This window comes from Lepisosteus platostomus, chromosome 17 (assembly GCF_059453375.1).
Source record: "Lepisosteus platostomus isolate fLepPlt1 chromosome 17, fLepPlt1.hap1, whole genome shotgun sequence".
Lineage (NCBI taxonomy): Eukaryota > Metazoa > Chordata > Actinopteri > Semionotiformes > Lepisosteidae > Lepisosteus > Lepisosteus platostomus.
Genome location: NC_142627.1, coordinates 12,433,245 through 12,453,018, shown reverse-complemented (window position 1 = coordinate 12,453,018; position 19,774 = coordinate 12,433,245). Strand labels below are relative to the sequence as shown.

Genomic DNA, 19,774 nt, shown 5'->3' with positions numbered 1-19,774 from the left:
TTCACAACCATATGTAGTCATATTTAGCCCCGTAGTATGTGAAACAGATACCTTTTATTGAAAGAATGCATCACTTGGGAATTGCAGACAAAGTCATATGTTTTTTGTTTTCAGATGCTGGTACAGTATATTAGTTCACCTATATTCTTGTAAGATTCTTAACATGACCAGTTTCTTAGGAGATAGGAGCTTCTGAGAGGCCATTCAATTCATTTATATCATACTGTATATAAAACTTCAAAATTAACTGTATTTATATCAGGTTGATTTTGAGATTTACTGGAGTAATGTACCAGTAATTAGTGGAATACCACAAATATCTGTGTTAAGGGCACTGTTCTAATTTCCATAAATGATTAAATCATTTCACAATTTTGACAAACTTGACAAACCTCCCTATGAAAAAGATTTAAACATTTATAGTGATGCATGATTATCCTCCGTTAGTGTAGGAAAGGAATAAAAATTGAGGTTGTATAGCTACAGTAAAAATATAATATTTACATCAAGTGATGTTAAAGCTTTATAATGAAGTGGTAAAAAATTGTGTAGGCTGTTAATTACAAAAAAAGAATTTGGTGCTCTAGAATTGGTCCTAAGTAGAGTAGCCAGATATACTCCAGAACATAGTTGATTTGATCTCATTCAAGTTGGATCAAAGTGTGCTCAAACATACTGTGAGTGTATTAAGCATCAACTCAACAGTCAGAAGCTGAAGGCCATAGATTTAAGCCTGAACAATTATTCCTACAAGCCTTAAATAGTACAGTGCCTTGCGAAAGTATTCGGCCCCCTTGAACTTTTCAACCTTTTGCCACATTTCAGGCTTCAAACATAAAGATATAATTTTTTTATTTTATGTGAAGAATCACCAACAAGTGGGACACAATTGTGAAGTGGAACGAAATCTATTGGATTTTTGAAACTTTTTTAACTAATAAAAAAATGAAAAGTGGGGCGTGCAAAATTATTCGGCCCCTTTACTTTCAGTGCAGCAAACTCACTCCAGAAGTTCAGCGAGGATCTCTGAATGATCCAATGTTGTCCTAAATGACTGATGGTGATAAATAGAATCCACCTGTGTGTAATCAAGTCTCTGTATAAATGCACCTGCTCTGTGATAGTCTCAAGGTTCTGTTGAAAGCGCAGAGAGCATCATGAAGACCAAGGAACACACCAGGCAGGTCCGTAATACTGTTGTGGAGAAGTTTAAAGCCGGATTTGGATACAAAAAGATTTCCCAAGCTTCAAACATCCCAAGGAGCACTGTGCAAGCGATCATCTTGAAATGGAAGGAGTATCAGACCACTGCAAATCTACCAAGACCTGGCCGTCCCTCTAAACTTTCAGCTCAGACAAGGAGAAGACTGATCAGAGATGCAGCCAAGAGGCCCATGATCACTCTGGATGAACTGCAGAGAACTACAGCTGAGGTGGGAGAGTCTGTCCATAGGACAACAATCAGTCTTACACTGCACAAATCTGGCCTTTATGGAAGAGTGGCAAGAAGAAAGCCATTTCTCAAAGATATCCATAAAAAGTCTCGTCTAAAGTTTGCCACAAGCCACCTGGGAGACACCCCAAACATGTGGAAGAAGGTGCTCTGGTCAGATGAAACCAAAATCGAACTTTTTGGCCACAATGCACAATGCAGAATGATATGTTTGGCGTAAAAGCAACACAGCTCATCACCCTCAACACACCATCCCCACTGTCAAACATGGTGGTGGCAGCATCATGGTTTGGGCCTGCTTTTCTTCAGCAGGGACAGGGAAGATGGTTAAAATTGAGGGGAAGATGGATGCAGCCAAATACAGGACCATTCTGGATGAAAACCTGTTGGAGTCTGCAAAAGACCTGAAACTGGGACGGAGATTTATCTTCCAACAAGACAATGATCCCAAACATACAGCAAAATCTACAAAGGAATGGTTCACAAATAAACGTATCCAGGTGTTTGAATGGCCAAGTCAAAGTCCAGACCTGAATCCAATCGAGAATCTGTGGAAAGAGCTGAAAACTGCTGTTCACAAACGCTCTCCATCCAACCTCACTGAGCTCGAGCTGTTTTGCAAGGAAGAATGGGCAAGAATTTCAGTCTCTCGATGTGCAAAACTGATAGAGACATACCCCGTCTGTAATCGTAGCAAAAGGTGGCTCTACAAAGTATTAACGCAAGGGGGCCGAATAATTTTGCACGCCCCACTTTTCATTTTTTTATTAGTTAAAAAAGTTTCAAAAATCCAATAGATTTCGTTCCACTTCACAATTGTGTCCCACTTGTTGGTGATTCTTCACATAAAATAACAAATTAATATCTTTATGTTTGAAGCCTGAAATGTGGCAAAAGGTTGAAAAGTTCAAGGGGGCCGAATACTTTCGCAAGGCACTGTATGTAACCTTAACTTATTTGCTAAAGCCTATCAGGCTTTAGCAAAATAAAAATAAAATGTTTTACATTTAATATAGACACAGTAAACTTTTATTTCATTACATATGGTAATTGTTAGCAGAGGGTTTTTGCAGAAATTTGTGGGTAACAGAGCTAATGTTTGTATAATGACATCAATTTATTACTATTGGTTTTATTCCATTTGAATTTCTTTACCTGCCTTAGACTGTAATACTAGTTTATTTTGTCACCACAAGAATTTTAATGTAAGACCTGCAGAAGAAGCCAGTTAAAATGACACCCTGTTATTATATGTCTGCATGGGTTTTGCAGTGCTCTTAAGCTCTGTCTTTCTCCCAATGTATTTGTTTAGTGAAACTTCAATATTTATATATTTTTATATTATATAACATTAAATAGAGGTTTAAAATCCAAATTCCTTCCTGTGATTTTTAGTGATATCATCACTTATTCGTTATAGTGGTTTTTTTACAGTTTGGAAGGAATACTAATGTAAGATCCTTCTTCTTGTGAACAGAAAACTGAAAAGATCTAATCAAAAGCCCAGACTGAACTATTAATTTAGGTTCTAAAGGACATTGTACCAAAAATGCAATTTACAGAGAGAGTTTTTTTCAACAATTGTGCTTTTGTATCCTGCTAGGTGCTGTCATACTGCTTGGAAGAACTAACATGTTTAGATTTAATCATCCCAAAGAAGCAGCTAAACTCAGGGAGAAGAGAAAGGTAATTTTTTTACCCTTGTTCTTTGGTTAAAATAACATATACACAAAAATAATTTCTATGGTTTGGTCAGCCAAGGTTTATTTTTCCCTTCTGAAAACAGAAATCTTAATTTGTTCTGTGTAACCTGTGTAAGTCATTAAAGATGTTTTCAAATGACTAGTAGTTTACTTTCCATTGGTTAAAGCTTGAACCGATGTGGTTTGACATGTACCCAGAACCTTAGTACTGCCATGATTCTGACTGATGTATTTTACAGCATCAATATGAAAGAAAAATTATCAGGCACAACTCAAGAAGTTTGTTTGGAACATCATATATCATTACAGCTGTAACACCTTATTAAAATAAATTGTTCTAACAGTAACACTTAAAATGTTTTAAATATTGTAACAAATGATTTAAAGTAAACAGCTGTATGTATACACAAAACTTTTAATACAAAGTAGTAGGTATATTTTCTATAATCAAACAGAAAATTGTGCTTTTGTGTAAACGAACATCAAAGTAATCTAAGTGCCACAGTCCATGCTGGTCAGATGCTTTTTAACTTTCTCTGTGCATTTCTCACAGGGCACATTTAACAGGAGTTTTTATTGTGTATAACCGCCTGGCATTGTTTTCTTTTACACTTGTCAGCCTGTCACTTTCCCAATATTTCAAAATTGTACTGCTGTATAGCACTAGTTGCAAAGTTTTGCACAAAAGGTGGAAACTCTCTTCTTAGTTTGTTTACTGTTCCCACGTGGTTGTTTGTCTTTGTGCGGCACCTTTGCCAGTTCAAGAGAATTGCAGTCACAACTGTGCAGATATTCTTCGTCTCTGAGGTGTATTTCAGTCTGTCATTTAATAGTCATAAGCCGGCATCACCTCTTATAAGAATTGACAGAAATAATATCAGGTTAAGTTAAAAATCTTTCACATTAGATGACAAACAATTCTTTAAGATGTCAATCATGGACTTGCAGTTGTATTGTAGTCAAACTCCTGGAAGATCCAATGGGGTTGGAAATAACAGGCATCAATACTGAAACTACAGGCTACTTATGATCCAAAGCATGAACTGTATTGTAAATAGTCCAAGTGAAGAGAATCTCATGGTCCCAGATAAATATATATATATACTGTATATAATTCAGGTATCAGGGCATTTAACATGGATTGAAGACATGGCATGAGTGGACAACAGTGACTGCTTTGTGCATGTGGAATATATTACAGTTTAACAATCGGAAACGTCTAATTGTTGGCTTTGGCACTTCTAGCATTAAGTAAATTTAATAAGTCGGGTTCAAAGAAAAGAATAACCTGCGGTGGATTTTCTCGAAGGGGAAGACTTTCAATTTTCATCAGTATTCATTACACCGAATGTTGTCTTAAAGCAAAGGTTTTTGTTCTATTCAAAAGACAAAGAAATATAATTACTTTGCTACACATTTTCCCCATCAAAACACTGAAGGATTGCAGTGCCTTAGAGCTTTACTTGCCTGTTATTGTGTATTTCATAAATATTCCACCAGATGCTGTTTGCTTTGCTGGCATTTAAATATTTGCTGTTAATTTTGGGGTTTTTTTGGATGAAAGGTGCACTGAATTCAGAGGCTGTCCAGGATCTTAATTGTCTTGGCTAATGATAATTTTGGAAAGTAGTGTGTTTATTCCCTCTTTTAACAAACCATATTTTCACCAATGCCAGTGGTATAGTGATGCATATGCTGTGCATTTGCAGCTTTAGCTCAGCTGTTTGATTTGTAGAGTTTTTGGTTGGATTTTATTTTTAAAAGAAGTGCTATATATTAATTTAGCACTTCAGAAAGACTACATTTTAAAACTTTGTAATTGGTGTTTTAGGTGTAACACCTATACCAATGTTTTTCAAAAACATTGTCCAAACAGCATGTCATACCTGATAGTGAGGCTTGAGACCAGGTTAAATGGTCAAATGTATTTTCATTTCCTTTTTATATGCGCCCAATTTGGAATCACACATTTTTTAACATCTCATCTCAAAATAGCAACTCCCACATTGCACAGGGACAAACTGTAAAGGAAGGAAAGACAGGCTCTTCCAGTGAGCCCTCCCATTGATGTTGCTTGTATGTTGACACACTTCAAGCTCCACAGAGCCTTACAGGAGAGTTGTTGTTGATTGGAGCAGCAACAGATCTCTTGCTGTTATCACAACGGGCCTGAAGGCACCTTGGATGTCTTACTGTAGTTTCACTGAGTACCAGGTGATACCCTGTCCCCAGTAGCAGCTCTGTCAATTGATTGCCATTATCTGGGGAAGCCCAGCAACAAATGGGTTTAACATGACTTAGACTCTACCAAAGAATTACAATACAGTTTAAAAAGAGCAAAGATTTTAAAACAGCCATTTTGCACAAGTAAATACATACACAACACAGGGGATAGCTTTTCCTCCAGTTGTATTTTAAGAGTTTTTAAAGATTAAATGCTCCTTGTCTCAGGTAGGGAAATTGTGCAATGGTGGCTTTTGAAAATGAGGAATTATCCAGCGCAAAATAGCAGCCACTTAGTGCTGATAAGTTAGGGCAGTTGTCTTTATTCAGACAAAAGCAATTTGTTAAATCGCTTGCACATACATATATTATTTTTCATTGTAAATATTTCACTCAAGATGCTAGCTTCTGCAGAGTGTGGTTTCTTTATTTAGAAATGTATGATAAAAGGTTCATGATTTCAAGGATATTGAACCATCAGTCAAATCTTCAACACTGATAAAGTGAATGTAGTTCTGTTGTTGTAGCCCATAACATAATTTTAACATACACAAGCAAACATTTTATACTGCAGTCAAACTAAGTTTTTAGTTTTCAGTGACTTAATTATTTAAAAAAAAGAAATTCTCTTTCTGAAGCTTATTGGATGTTTTTGCCAGATATACTTGAGGAAAAAGTTCCGTATGTTTTATTAAATGCAATAAGTACTTTTACTGCAAAACATTACTCTCCACATTCTGAGCATAAGACTTTATAAGCATCTTATCTGGCACTTTAAAATGCATGTATATTTTTCTCTCTCATGAAATTTGTATTTGATTTACAGTGTAGTAAAATGTGAATTATAATTCCCTTTGTGAAGTTGCTAATGCTCTTCGAGTCTTTATCTTTAAAACATAAATATTTATTGTCCTATATAGTACATACAGTACTAAGTTTTTTACACACTATATTATTAATATTTTTTTCATTAATATTAATGTGTAGACTAAGGAATCCTCTCTTGTGTATAAAAACCTAAATGTGTGTCTGCTTTTTTACTGTGTTCTTTGTTTAATTTGTGCTCAGAGTGGACTACTTTCCTCCTTCAGTTTGTCTATGACAGACCTTTCAAAGTCCTGTGAAAATCTGTCAGCTGTCATGCTGTACAATCCAGGGTAAGTAATATTAATATGAAATTATGTGATGGAAAACCTGTCCCTTTTCAGTCTTTTTTCTCATTAAGGGCTTTGGTAACCTTGATGGATGTTTTTTTTTTCTATCACAGTTATGGCTTTTTACAGTACGATATAAAATAACTCATGATAATTTAGATTTTTTAAAAACTAAATCAATTGTGATTGTAATTATTTATTGAAACAAATTGAAAAGGACTTGAGATTTTAAATCACAGATTGTTATACTAAATGAGGTATCTTCAAGTAGTGTTCTGTATATATAAAGGCCAGACCAGAAACGGCACCAATTGAATTTTCGAACATATCTCAGATCTTATTTCAATTAAAAATCCATTTAAATCTTGAGATTTCTTTCTGATTTTACACATACTAGGTCATCTTTGAAGATACCTACTGTACTGTATATACTGTACCAATCTCTCTTACCTTCTCTCTTACCTTGATATTTCAGGTATAATATTGAAGTACTGCATATTTAAAGTATATTGTGGAAATATCAGTTTTTCATAGCAGGACTCAAAGCAGCAACTAAATATGGTTTAAAAATACAAAAACATATAACCATCATTATTTACAAAGAATCTGAAAAAAAAATATTTGTGCCCTCTGTGATGCCAAAACAGAATACTGCCAAACGGTGTTACTTTTAGTGTCTGTGTGGAGAGAACAGTCGCCAGACTTTTTGTGCTTTAAAATATTTCACATTCCTTCTGTTCACACTACTGGGAAATAATAGACTGGAATTTGAAATTCATTTCACAGTGTGGATCTATCCAAAAACAAGCTTGTCCATTCCCCTGCTGTTTTGTGTACAAAGGGAACAACAGAACAGTCAAAGTGAGCTTTTTCATAGAGTTGTTGGTCAGTTGATATTTCTTTTATAATGATTGCTGCTCAGTGGTAAAACACTGGAATGACTGTGGATACGTTTCTCTACTTAGTTACTTGGGCGTGTGGATAACTGTGAATTCACACTTGGTTTTTTTTTTAAATCCGCAGTCACACATAACATACACTAATAGGAAGTGCTGAGTGTGTTATAAAAATCACAAGGTGATTTGTAAAAGGTAACGGAGTAGTGTATTCAGCAGTTTGCCTGTGACTGTGAAAACATATTGTCCTCATTCCTCAACGGAAAAGTTATTCCTGACAAGCTACAGTTTGCAAAACTAAGCACAGTTGGCATGCATATTCATGCAACTGAAGTCTCGAGATTCAAACAAAGCTTGCATGTTCTGCTGCCAAAAATGGGGGAAAAAAAAGATAGCAGCTTAAGATTTTGTATGTTTTTTTTTCAAAACTGCTGTAATCTTTCATGCCATCTTTATTCTATTTGCAGTTCTCATGGTTTTCTTTGTAATGTACAGTACCAAGAGAAAGGGAGTTTAGATTTTTCTTTTAATGGTTTAAAGGATTTTTGATTGCTTTTGGTTTTATACATTAAAGGTTTTTATACATATTTTTTTTATCAATGTGTCAACACGAGTAGGAAATTAAGTTGTTTAATAAAGCATGTTGTGGAACAGATTTTCAAAGAACTATCTAGTTCAGGATGGACAAATTCCTCTGGGAACTGATAAATTCTTGTCTTGAATCTTAGTTTTGTCTTTTTGCCAAACCTTGATTCCACTCCCTTGGGTTTCAGAATTACCTATTGTATTTAAAAACTTCTCTCCTGGGACTTCTTATTTTACACCCACATAGTTGCTGAAAATGTGTTGCATATCTCAGAAGACCTAATCAGTATGAGGTGCCAATTGACTAAAGTTTCAAAACAAGATGAACCTTTTTTTTTCCTTCTCCTCGTGTCAAAATTTGTTTAGATTTTGGAGTTACAAAGTGCTTCTTCAAGCCGAAAGATTTGCACAAGTCAGTAAAAACTCAAATTGAATTTCAAGCCCCTCCACACTAGCTAGAAAAGAATGACGTGCTTTCAGAGAGAAGAGACAGGTTACATAGCAAAACACTGCGCATAAGCAACAGGACAGTCGCCGTGATTCCTTCTACAGAATCCGCTACAAACTGCACAAGTCTTTCTGTGCTGTACATGCATAATGTGGTGGTTTTCAATTGAATTATTTTGAGTTTTCTCATTTTATATGCAACTAAATCAGGTCAGGGAAAAGACATTCATTAATATTATAGAGAAAAACAAAAAGAAACAAAGTGAATTTAAATATTTTGAGGATGTGGTAATTGGACACATGGAGCTTCCTAATCCCCCTGAGTCTTTATCTAACAAATAAGGAAAACTGGCATCCTCTATAACCAAACTTTTTTTACAGTTCCAAGTCCAATCTGAGTTATTTATTTGACTTGGAAGAACATTGCATTCTATTCAAAGGCATGACTAAATATATTTATTTAAGGTTACCTTGTTGATCAAATTTTCCTTTTACATTTCTTAGAAACATTAAACAAATCTTTACAGGTTTTGTTTATAATTCTATATACAGTAGGTACATCTTCTTTATTTTGTTTTATCCTTGCAGCCTTTCAGAAATAACTTATTTAGCCGGACACCTGTAGCAGCTCTTCAAGTGGTTGTCATAAGGAGGATAGCTTTCAAGTAGCATTTCAGAAAATGTCCCAACAAACACACATTTCTCTCCTAAATGTCAATTTCTGCAAACCTGAAGCAATTACAAGTTCCCAAAAAGACAAAAGTAATAAATGCAATAGAAACTGCAGAGGATTTATGTCCCTAAAGCTGGTTGTAATATTGAATGAAATAGCAGGCACAGAGGTAGTCTGCTGATATAAAGCAATTTATCTGGTGGGCCTCAAATAACTTGCAGCTTGTGCTTCACTGCATTTCGCAAGTTTTCTTTGCCACTTTTCTTTTTCCATGAGTTAGGTGATTGACTGAGGCCAAAATCCAATGCTACAGACTTTCTTTTAGTCACAACTTGATGGATCTTGCTGAGGTTAGCTGTGTGTTCAGAGTATTGTGTATTGCAGCTTGATAATCCCCTTTTCCGTTTTATCAGATATGGAGTCTATGTTCAGCCCTGCTTCACAATGCTTTGCGAACTGGTAGACATGAACTGTCACTTACGTTATTTGACAGCGACATACATCCATGTGACTTCTGCGTTAGGGCAACCATAAAAGTCCTGTTTTTTTGTTTTGTTTTGTTTTTCTCTGGTCTTGAGACCTAAATTGCAAAATTCAGGCTTATGACATGAACAGAGGATGAGAAATAGCCTGTGGCAAAGCTCTCAGCAAAACTGCTCAGCTTTCATTTTTTTTATCAGTTGTTTTGGTGGAACAGGAGCTTTACTCTTCACCTCATGTTCAAGTTGACTTCTTTCTGTTAGAAAGATGGGTATATAGCTTGCATTTATATAGGATTCCAGCCAGCTATTTATATTATATGTGTAACTATTCCATCTTTTACATACAAGCTGTAAGAGAGCTCCCATTCCTTAACATGGTGATTAATGTGTTTCTTACCTGCTGAATCTTCAAAAGTGATCATCAGCTCACTTGCTGGGCTTGTCTACAGCAAGGCATCATTTTTTTTCTTTAATGTTTCATATTTCTTGCTTTCTTGAGATGTGCCCTCATTAGGGACTTCTATCAGTTATATAAATGCATCTCATTCTACCTTTGTTGAAAGTCAATAGCCAGTGCAGTGGGTCAAAGAACATGACTTTGGGACATGTTAAAATGTAACAAGATAAAAAGGAAAAGGGACTGCTAGCAGCACTGATGCCTGGAAACCTCACAACTGAACAAAATGCTTTGTATAAAGGCAGGACTGGAGGAAGTAAATATGCTATCAAGCCACCTGTATACTTTATGATTGTTTTTTATTGCTAACTGTGTCTTTACATTTGATAATAAATACTGTACTGTAGTATCTATTTACTCTCAAAGTAACTTACAGTGCTAGATACCTTTGTGGAAATGTTTGAAAGAGGATGGATTCATTATCTATTGAAGTTTTCTGTGATAAATGTATTTATTCTGCTGTGTGACACTGCATGGCCTTTGACATTTCTGATTTAAGGATGAGAAGCTTCATAAAGCAAAGAATGGATTTTTCTTTTTTATTTATATAACTACCATATACCATGTCTTTGAAGAACACAAGGAAACTTTTGGGACAGATGAGCAGAGCTTTGAAAACTTTCATTTGTTTAATTATCTTTTGGTTTAAAAAGAAAAGTTTTGCAAAGAATAACGGTATTTGTTTTTATTTTATTATTTGCAAATATTTTCTTTTGTTTTCATAGCTCCTTATGTAGGCCATTTTTAATGCCATTCTGAATGTGTCGATTCTTTCATTAATACAGGGATGAGGTTGTAACTGTATAGCGACCAAGAAATTAGTCTTTGCCTGTGCTGAACCAGAAAATGTCAGATTTAAATCTGCACTTCCAACTGGTTTCTATTTTAGGAAACAAAAACAACTCTCATTTCTTCATATCAAACCACAACTTTGGCTAGTAATGCAAATTATAGTTTATGAAGTCTGCTGTAAAATGCCAGTTCTTCAACAATGCTTATTTGCTATGTTTTATTATTCTTGTGAAGTCCCTCAGATTCTTTACTTGATTGTGTGAAAGTGGCGATGATCTCATTTATGTCGAGAAGGTATGACTTGACATTCATTTTGCATTCTTTCTAAATTTAAAAGGTTTTAAAAAAGGCCAACAAGACGTGTCGCTACAGTTTCATAGACATACCACCCATATGTAACTTATTGATTTTTTTTCTTGTCCTAGCAATTTAAACATGACAATTAAGAAAATTTTCAACATAATTTACACTTTCAGAGCTATAAGAGATGAAAGCCAATGCTGCTTTTCAGCTAAGTATTCCTAGCACCAGGTGGTGTAGGAGCCTGCAGGCATGATAGACATGTCTTCTCCAGCTTACTCTCTAGTTCTTAAAAGCCTTCTGCTTTGATTCACATCTAAGAAGCATAAGATCATAGACATGCTGATCTGTGGTCACTTTGTGTGATAAATTTCCTTAAGTGTTATTATAATAGCGAGTCAGTCTTATTGAACTAACGGGGAAAAATGTTGCAAGTCTGGCTGTATTGATTTAAGAATTTCAATGAGGCAGTTTATTTATCAATGCAAGTGAAAGGGTCTTTTTATTTTTTACAATTGGTTTGTAAATGATTGGCCTGTTTCAGCAGTTTTAAGGAGCTGAGAACTTTTGATGTCTTTAGATATGAAATGTGAATATTTTTGTGAAATGAACCAATGTCTTGATCATCAAGAATTTGACAACTTCTCAATATTATGTATTTTATTAAACCGTAAAGTAACTCTTTATATAATGCACTTTCAGATAATAAGATTAATTATAAACAACAGGAAGCTGTTTGACTCATTAGGCTTGTTTGGTTAACATTGAATAGTAGGTTAATCAAACAAAAACTACAGATGTAGTTAAGATGAAAACTTGTGTCACTTTAATGAAGTGACTTTATTGTAATGTTCTGAATTGTGGAATAGTTTATATGCAAAATTACAGTATGCAAAAATGTCCACTTTAAAATTCAGCAAAAATGAAGCTATTATTTATTTTTTAGATACTTTAAACAGAAGGGAAACTGAATAATAATTTTCACAAAATGTAACACAAAAGAACACAAAGGATTTTGACAAATGCAGTTTAAATTAAGATAGTAAGAAACATGTATTGTAGTGTTAACATCTTAAAAATGTCTGAAACAAACAAAGACAAAAAAACTTTTAAATTCACAGCAAAGAAGACCTGCCTGTATAACCTTGCTAGTGTTTAATTGTGTAGTGTTGTATTTTTAGATATAACTCAGTATTTTGATTCTAGGCACATCTAGTCTTATTGGGCTTTCACAGACGTGTCGCTTAAGACTGCTGGTTGTTTTAAGGAATTGGCTTGTTTTGAGATGCTGTCCATGTTCCAGTAATAAGACTGAGACTGTTGCACTTCGATTGGATTTTCTTCTCTAAATTACTATTGGATAGAAATTACTTCTCAAGAAATAAAAATACATTAAATGTAGAAAAAAGAAAATCAATTATGCCACCTGACTGCAGTGATTGGCTTGAAAATGTGGAGATTGCCTTTCATGGAACTGTTAGTTTAAAATCAAATGGGTTGATGTAAAAGCTTCCTAACTAAAGTTCTAACAACATGTAAAGTCTCTATTTAATCTTAATACTACTAGATCATAGCTCAGCAAAACCTAGGAATTAAAATCTGTTTTCTTTTTAACATTACTAGTTTGATTGTTGTAGATATAGTACGCTCTAGATTTTTTTACTGGATATAATGAAGTGATTGTATGCTTTGTTTCATTGTCATGCTGGGATGTCCAATTTCAGGTAAACAGCTGTACCTTAAGCGAAAAGAACCAGGGATTTAGTTGTAATGTCCTTCAACATATTGAAGTTCATGATCCCCCCCCACCCCCATTGTAATAAGGGTTTCAGGACCTATAGATGCAAAACAACTGCAAAAACGAATAGACACCAGACAGATTATATACTCTGACCATAAGATGTGGTTCCAATGACCATGCAGATGTAGTTCACCTACAGAAGAGGCTTCTTCCTTGCAACCCAGTCAGAATACTCATGCAGGTGATGGTGAATGGTAGTTTTTGACACTTTATGTACTCAAGATGCCAGTTTGTGTCTACAGCTGTTGCCTTTGGCTAATAGTGCATGCTCTTACCTAGTGTCTTACCTTCGCACTGCCTCCTTTTATACCCCAGAGAAATGGCAAAATCTTTGGAGATCCGTTTCTGGTGGCTTTCATTGGACTTTCAAAGAAGAAAATCTTATTTCTGTTGTATTCTGTTTTAAATAATACACAGAATAAATGTGACCCTCTTGTTTTCTGGAATTCAGTTAATTATTTTAGACAATTTTGACTTTTTGTCTGAATTGCTATTAAGATTACAGTATAGCAATTTTCACATTAGTTTTAATTAAAATACATTGTCCAAGCTATAGCTTTTTGTGTTGTGTTATTTGTTCCTATTTCATCAATGGTACGAAAAAAATCTGCTTTCATTAAAATGTGATAATTAGCACATTATAAAATATGCAGTAGTTTCAAACAGGGAATATCAGACTTAGCTCCAGTTTCTTTCTCCTGTTATTTTAAGCTTCTGTTTTTCTAACATTTTTAGAAGTGATTTCTATTCACCATTAATATTGTGTGGTTAAAGGTGTCTGCTTGCACATTTTGCTGCATGCTTTTTGATTAATGTTTGACCCATGACTTGTCTTAATGGATGTCTTTGCTTTCTCTGAACCTCCTCTGGCAGTCTCTTCACTGTAAAGGGACCAATATGTCTAAGGTAGACAAACCTAGTGTTTCTGTATTGATTACTTTGAGTGCATGCAGCTAACCTAACTTGAAGGATGCATTTATCTTGGTTGACTTGTATTTTAGACTTTTGTGTTGTATAGTGTTGCCTTCTGTTGTCATATCCCTTCATTTGCCCTTTTAACTGCTAGGTTTTAGAAGATGGCTATAATTGTAATAACTTGTAAAGCTCATAGCAATGTAAAATGTGAATATTTAACCCTCCAGTTTGTGTGCTTTATTAGTCTTTTTCCATTAACGTGATGTTCATTATGTGTGCCTTGTTGCTGTATGGTTTCTGCACCAGCTAGTTTATAGTAACCTGTACGTCTCTTGTTATTAGGCTGGAATTTGAAAGACAACAACGAGAGGAACTAGAAAAGTTGGAGAATAAAAGGTATTCAAATGTATTATTATTATTAGAATGAAACTTTTCAATCCTATAGAAACCTGTTTTAGTTTAAGAAGAACCTTCTACATCATCTATGATTACACATTTTATTTTCTATTTTTATGTCTACCACTGTACCAAAAAAAGAGCATAACTAAGAGATAAGTCCAAATACAGTGGTGATTATAACTTCTACACTTCATGGAATTGAATCCACTAGATGTTCACAAATGTCCAGAGACTTATGGGATTACATTTCACAAGAAGTGAAATCTCACATCTGTCACTTTGGTTTGGTAGCTTGTTGCAGACTGAATTGTACTTTCTGTTGTTTATATTTTCCAACCGTTGCTTGTGAAACATTAAAGCTGTCTGAACTGACACATAAGCCAGGTCTGCTCTTATTGCCATCCATACGCTGGAGGTACATGCATCAAACGTCAAGCCTCTTGCAAGGTCACTTACATCACCATTTTTTCCCAATAACAGAGCACATATAGGAAACCTCTGTTATTAGTAATATAGAGGTTTATACTAGTTGTATAAAAATAAAATTATACCGTACTGTGATTATGAAAGAAACAGGTAAAGGTCTAATGCCATTGATAATTATGGGAAATGTGTTGTTTATTTGAAGGAAACTGATCAAAGAGATGGAAGAGAAGCAAAAGTGTGAGAAGGCTGAACTGGAGCGCATGCAGCAGGAGGTGGAATCCCAGCGCAAAGAGTCAGAGCAGGTACAACTGCGCATCAGGAAACAGGAGGAGAGCCTCAAGCGAAGGAGTCAAGACATTGAGAGCCGGCTGAAGGATCTGCTTGCTGAAAAAGAACGGTTTGAGGAGGAGCGACTGCGGGAGCAGCAGGAGATGGAGCTGCAGAAGAAGAAACAAGAAGAGGAGATCCACATTCGTGTGCAAAAGGAGCAGGAGAGGCTGCAGGAGATCCACCAGAAGGAGAAGGCAGAGAAGATGGAGATCTTCCGGGAGCTAGAGAAGCTGAAGAGGGAGAGAGATGAGCAGTCCATCAAGATGGAGCTAGAGAAGAGGAGACTGGAGAAGCAGGAGCAAGAGCAGCTCAGCTTGGTATTTCGACTTGAGGAACAGCTGCGGGAGAAGCAGGAGATGATCAGATTGCTAAAAAGGGATGATGTGCAGAGGGTGGAGGAGGAGAAAAGGATCTTGGAGGAAATCCGAGGAGTTCTCCTCAAGGCAAAGGAGGCTCGTCCAGACGGAGACGAAGAACATGACGATGTTAAGAACGCCAAGCAGAGGTACATGACCTTCAAGATGAAGCAGTTGGAGCAGCTTCAGCTCTTGGAGCAGAGACTGCTTCAGCAGAAAGACCACCTGGAGAAGGATATCTCCAGCGAGCGGAAGGCTCTAGGCCATCTCCTCCGAGTGCATGAAGAACACCAGAAAGTGCTGAGAGAGACACAGGAAAAAGGAACTCTGGATGCAACCAATGTTGCCCAGGAGAAAGAGCGAATTAAGCAAGCTGAGCAACGGTTACAGTACAAAGAACGCCAGCTTCACTGCCTCACTGAAAATCACCTTCCCACCATTACAGAGGAGAAGCAGAGGTCTGCTGAAATTGTAGAGAAGGGTCTTCCAGGGCTGGACAACACCTTGTACCAGATAGAGAAGGAGATTGAAGACAAGGCAGAGCAGCTGGCACTGTACTGTGCCAGCGCTGACCAGCTGCAGCAACTTCAGGAGACATATGAGTTCACTGCCAATGTTGCTCGCCAGGAAGAGAAGGTGCGCAGGAAAGAGAAAGAGATCTTGGAGTCTAAGGAGAAGCAGCAGAGGGAGGCTCTAGAACAGGCTGTTGCGAAGCTGGAGCGCAGGCACTCAGCTCTGCAACGTCAGTCAACTATTGAGCTGGAGATCGAGGAGCAGAAACGGAAGCTGGCTTCATTGCACCACAGTGAAGAACAAGTGGGGCTGCAGGCCAGCCTGGAAGCTGAGCATAAAGCACTGGAGCAAGACAGAGAGAGGTGAGGTTGCAGTTAGGCTCCAATGTGTAATCAGAGCTTCTTTTCATTTATTATTATTTTGTGTACTGTTGGTACAAAAAGGTTTATGGTCTATTCTTGATAAATCTGTTAATTTAAAAAGAAAAAATGGTTCCTTAAAATAGGATCAGCTTCAAAAAGAAAGTTTTAATTTACCTTTAAATATTTTACTCAAAGACATGGAAGCTGAACTGTTAAATTCATACACTGTCATTATCCTAATCCTGCTTTTTAGGGCCATAAGGCTTCTGATATCAAGTTAATAAGATATTGGATTTAAGCAGTGCAAATGCATTTTTATTGGATTTTACATAGGTAAAGTCAATATGAGTTCCTTCACACTGGGTTGCTTTTTTGTTATTTACATGCTATTCTAATTTAATTTGCTGCTTCTCAGACAGGTTTTTAATATATTTGCAGTACTTTTGTTTGCACCACCATGAGGGATGCAATTTCATTATAGCAAACTTCACCTTGCATTAAACTCCTGTTAAACTGGAGATAAATGTGCAAGTACAATCAGTCCCCCTGCATAATTTCATTAGTGGCATCTTTAAGGTAAAGAGGGGTACTCAAAGTTATAAATTAGCAAAGATGCAATGATGAAAAATATGTGCGTGTCAATTTAAATCATGTTGGATTTTATTTATCCCTCTTCTAAAATTAAAAAGGGTGAATTTGATTGTGTTCTCAGTCACGTTTGCAGGTGGTTTATGTTCACATCTTGTAGTATTGAATAACTTTTAACTATTTTGCTGATTTGGTGATCATAGGAATCACCTGTTTTCTTACTGCCACACAGCTCATTTCATTCATCATATTAGACACCAGGGTGTTTAATCCTTTTGTATTTTATGTCCATAGTAATGTCTTGCAAGGCTGTGGGAATACAGTACATGCTAATGACAAAAAATACCATCACATGACACTTTCTTAAGTAAAATACAATATGATTAATAGTAAAATTGGCAGGTTATTGGGAAAATGCAGAAGTGATGCTGTTCTCATGATCAGCATAAGGCCATTAATAAGGCGTAGATCAGAGGTGCAATGAGTTTTAGAACTGGGAATAACACGTATGGTTCTTTCTTTCCTGATAACAAGACTGGAGCGTGAAATTCAGCAACTCAAACAAAAGATCTGTGAAAATGATGGTGCTTTGAGAAGTCTCTACACAGGAAGTGATGAAAAGTCAAGTCACAGCAGCTCACCCGTGAGCCCTAAACAGTCCCTGCCAAGCCTGATTCCAGTGGTGGATGACAGGTAGGCGGTTTGTTAGATCTGTTTCAATTTGGATCTCTGATATGACTAAAAATAAATCTACTATATTTATACAGCATTGGAAATTATTATGAAAATGGTATAACATGCAAATAGCCCCTTAGAGTATATGTAATATAATAGATTTTGATCTCATGATTAAACGCACCATAGTACAGTCATGTTTGTAACATTATACTATGATCACCATTGATTCTATTAGGTGTCGAATGCATTTTATTCCCATATTTTTGTTTCCATGTTTTTAAGGATTGCTTAGTGAAAAAGTTCAAAACTGCCAAGGTTTTCTAAAGTAAATTACATTTCTCTTTCTTTGTCCTGACGGAATTTTCAATAATTCAAGATTGTCAGAATCCACATGGGCAAAACCTATTTAATTTCAATTCTGGTTGAATGGCTTTAATCTCTTGCAGATGTTCAGGCTATTTGTCCATTAAGTCTAGTAAATGGTTAAAATAAATTAATTTTCAGTTTATTCTTCTTTTGTCCGTGAACAGTTAGAAGTCTCCAGCCCCTTACTATGCTTAATAATTAAAATAGCTATTAAATACAAAATGAACAGCACTGAGAAGCTGGATATAAACATATAGGCTTTGTTCCAGTTTGCACCATTTTGCACACCATTTAGATTAAAAGCCTTTTGTCATAAGGAGTGAAAAATCCTTTGTTCCTTTCCACTGGTTTAATGAGTGTGTCCTTTACAACGAACCAGGATCAATGCATACATTGAAGAAGAAGTGCAAAGGCGGCTACAGAAATTGAATCAGACCAATGGTGACAATAACATTGAGCTTTCGCTGTCAACAGAAACATTGAAGGTATAGTCTATAATATGTTCCCAAAAGGATAAACATTTGTTCCATCTGGTGTACATGGAACCCAATGAGGTTTCTGTTTCTTTCTGTGACAGATGTGGTGGGGAGAGATTTGGTGACAAAGAGGAGTAGGGACATAGACTTTTTTTTGCTGGTTCAGTATTTGGGGGTATTCTGAAGAAGCTGAGCCTTAATAGGTTGCTTTTCCTAAATTTGTGTTATAGTATTTTTTTTATTCTAACAGTATGCCTGTTTAATAATTCAGTTATTTAGATCTTTTGTTTTTTTCAACTCAAGTTAAGAATAAAGACCATCATTTTGAAATGTATGGAAACTGCCAGGCAGTAATAATTGTATACTTGTTTTACATATTCTTAAACCTCAGTGGAGCTGCTGCCTTAGTTACTAAATACTAGATGTACAGTATATCTATGTTTCATTCTCTATATCAACAGGGAGAATTATAGAAGGTAAAAATGATGAAAATGTTTGAGGTTTGCCTGGGATACACGTCTTTGCAAAGGACCATTATTCAGTCTCTCCTTTTTAACAGGCTATAGAACTATTTCCCGAAGGGTGATGCTCCCAAAACAAGACAGCAATTTATTTGGTAGACAGTGACACTTTATAAGGTTCAGTAATCACAACAGCAGTCATTTTTTATTATACCCATAATTAACAGTCATGTGAAAAACCAAAAAAATCAAGACCAATGTTCAACATATGTAAATTAAACTCTTTCTCCCATGTTTTAAATGTCTATAAATTAAATTGTTTTCCCCTTCTGCAGGAAGAAGAACAGTCTAGTAATGATGGAAGCTCTCTTAAACTGACAGATGAGGTAAGCAAGTGTCCATTTACTAGGGGAACATGATTGTGCACTGTGTAACACATTTTGAAAATGTGCTGCCTATTGAAAGGGTTTTGTGAGTAGTGCATTGTAATGCAAAAAAATGTTCTTTGCTACTTTAATCAAGCATACAGTACCATTGGATGCAGATAATACAGAATGTCAGTCATGTAAAAAGTGTTTGGCTTTTTAAAGCACTGTACTGCTGGGCTGTCTTTGCTAAATAAGACCTTAAACGTTTTTTCATTCAAGCCAACTTTAAATGCTGCTATTGAATTAAGCCATGCTAAAGTATTTCATGACAATATTGAATATATCAAACCTGATACATAAAAGGTTACATAAAAAAGTAGTTTACATTTTAAAGTGTAATAGTATAAAGGGATATCTCTCAAAGCAGTACTTTTAAAAGGGCTATGTTTTGGTAATGTGGATGCCAAACAAAATCCACTAGCAATCCTTTGTTGTACCTTGTTGTAATTCCATATAGTGGTATTGACATGTATTTGAATCCAAATGTTTTGTAATTGTGTTATTGCTAAT

General features: G+C 35.7%; 1 protein-coding gene across 5 annotated transcripts in view; it reads left to right on the top strand.

Annotated features, from left to right (window-relative positions):
* Positions 1–19,774, top strand: part of kif16ba (kinesin family member 16Ba) — a 99,095-nt gene that overhangs the window by 41,023 nt on the left and 38,298 nt on the right. For 3 of the 5 annotated variants that reach the window (XM_088610267.1, XM_088610266.1, XM_088610264.1), the window contains exons 16-23: positions 3,057–3,139; positions 6,448–6,536; positions 13,840–13,872; positions 14,224–14,277; positions 14,909–16,267; positions 17,390–17,548; positions 18,279–18,384; positions 19,172–19,222. In XM_088610267.1, coding sequence (XP_088466393.1) covers positions 3,057–3,139; positions 6,448–6,536; positions 13,840–13,872; positions 14,224–14,277; positions 14,909–16,267; positions 17,390–17,548; positions 18,279–18,384; positions 19,172–19,222 — 1,934 coding nt within the window. The remainder of the gene's footprint in view (positions 1–3,056; positions 3,140–6,447; positions 6,537–13,839; positions 13,873–14,223; positions 14,278–14,908; positions 16,268–17,389; positions 17,549–18,278; positions 18,385–19,171; positions 19,223–19,774) is intronic. The other 2 variants (XM_088610269.1, XM_088610265.1) reach the window with 1 other exon arrangement.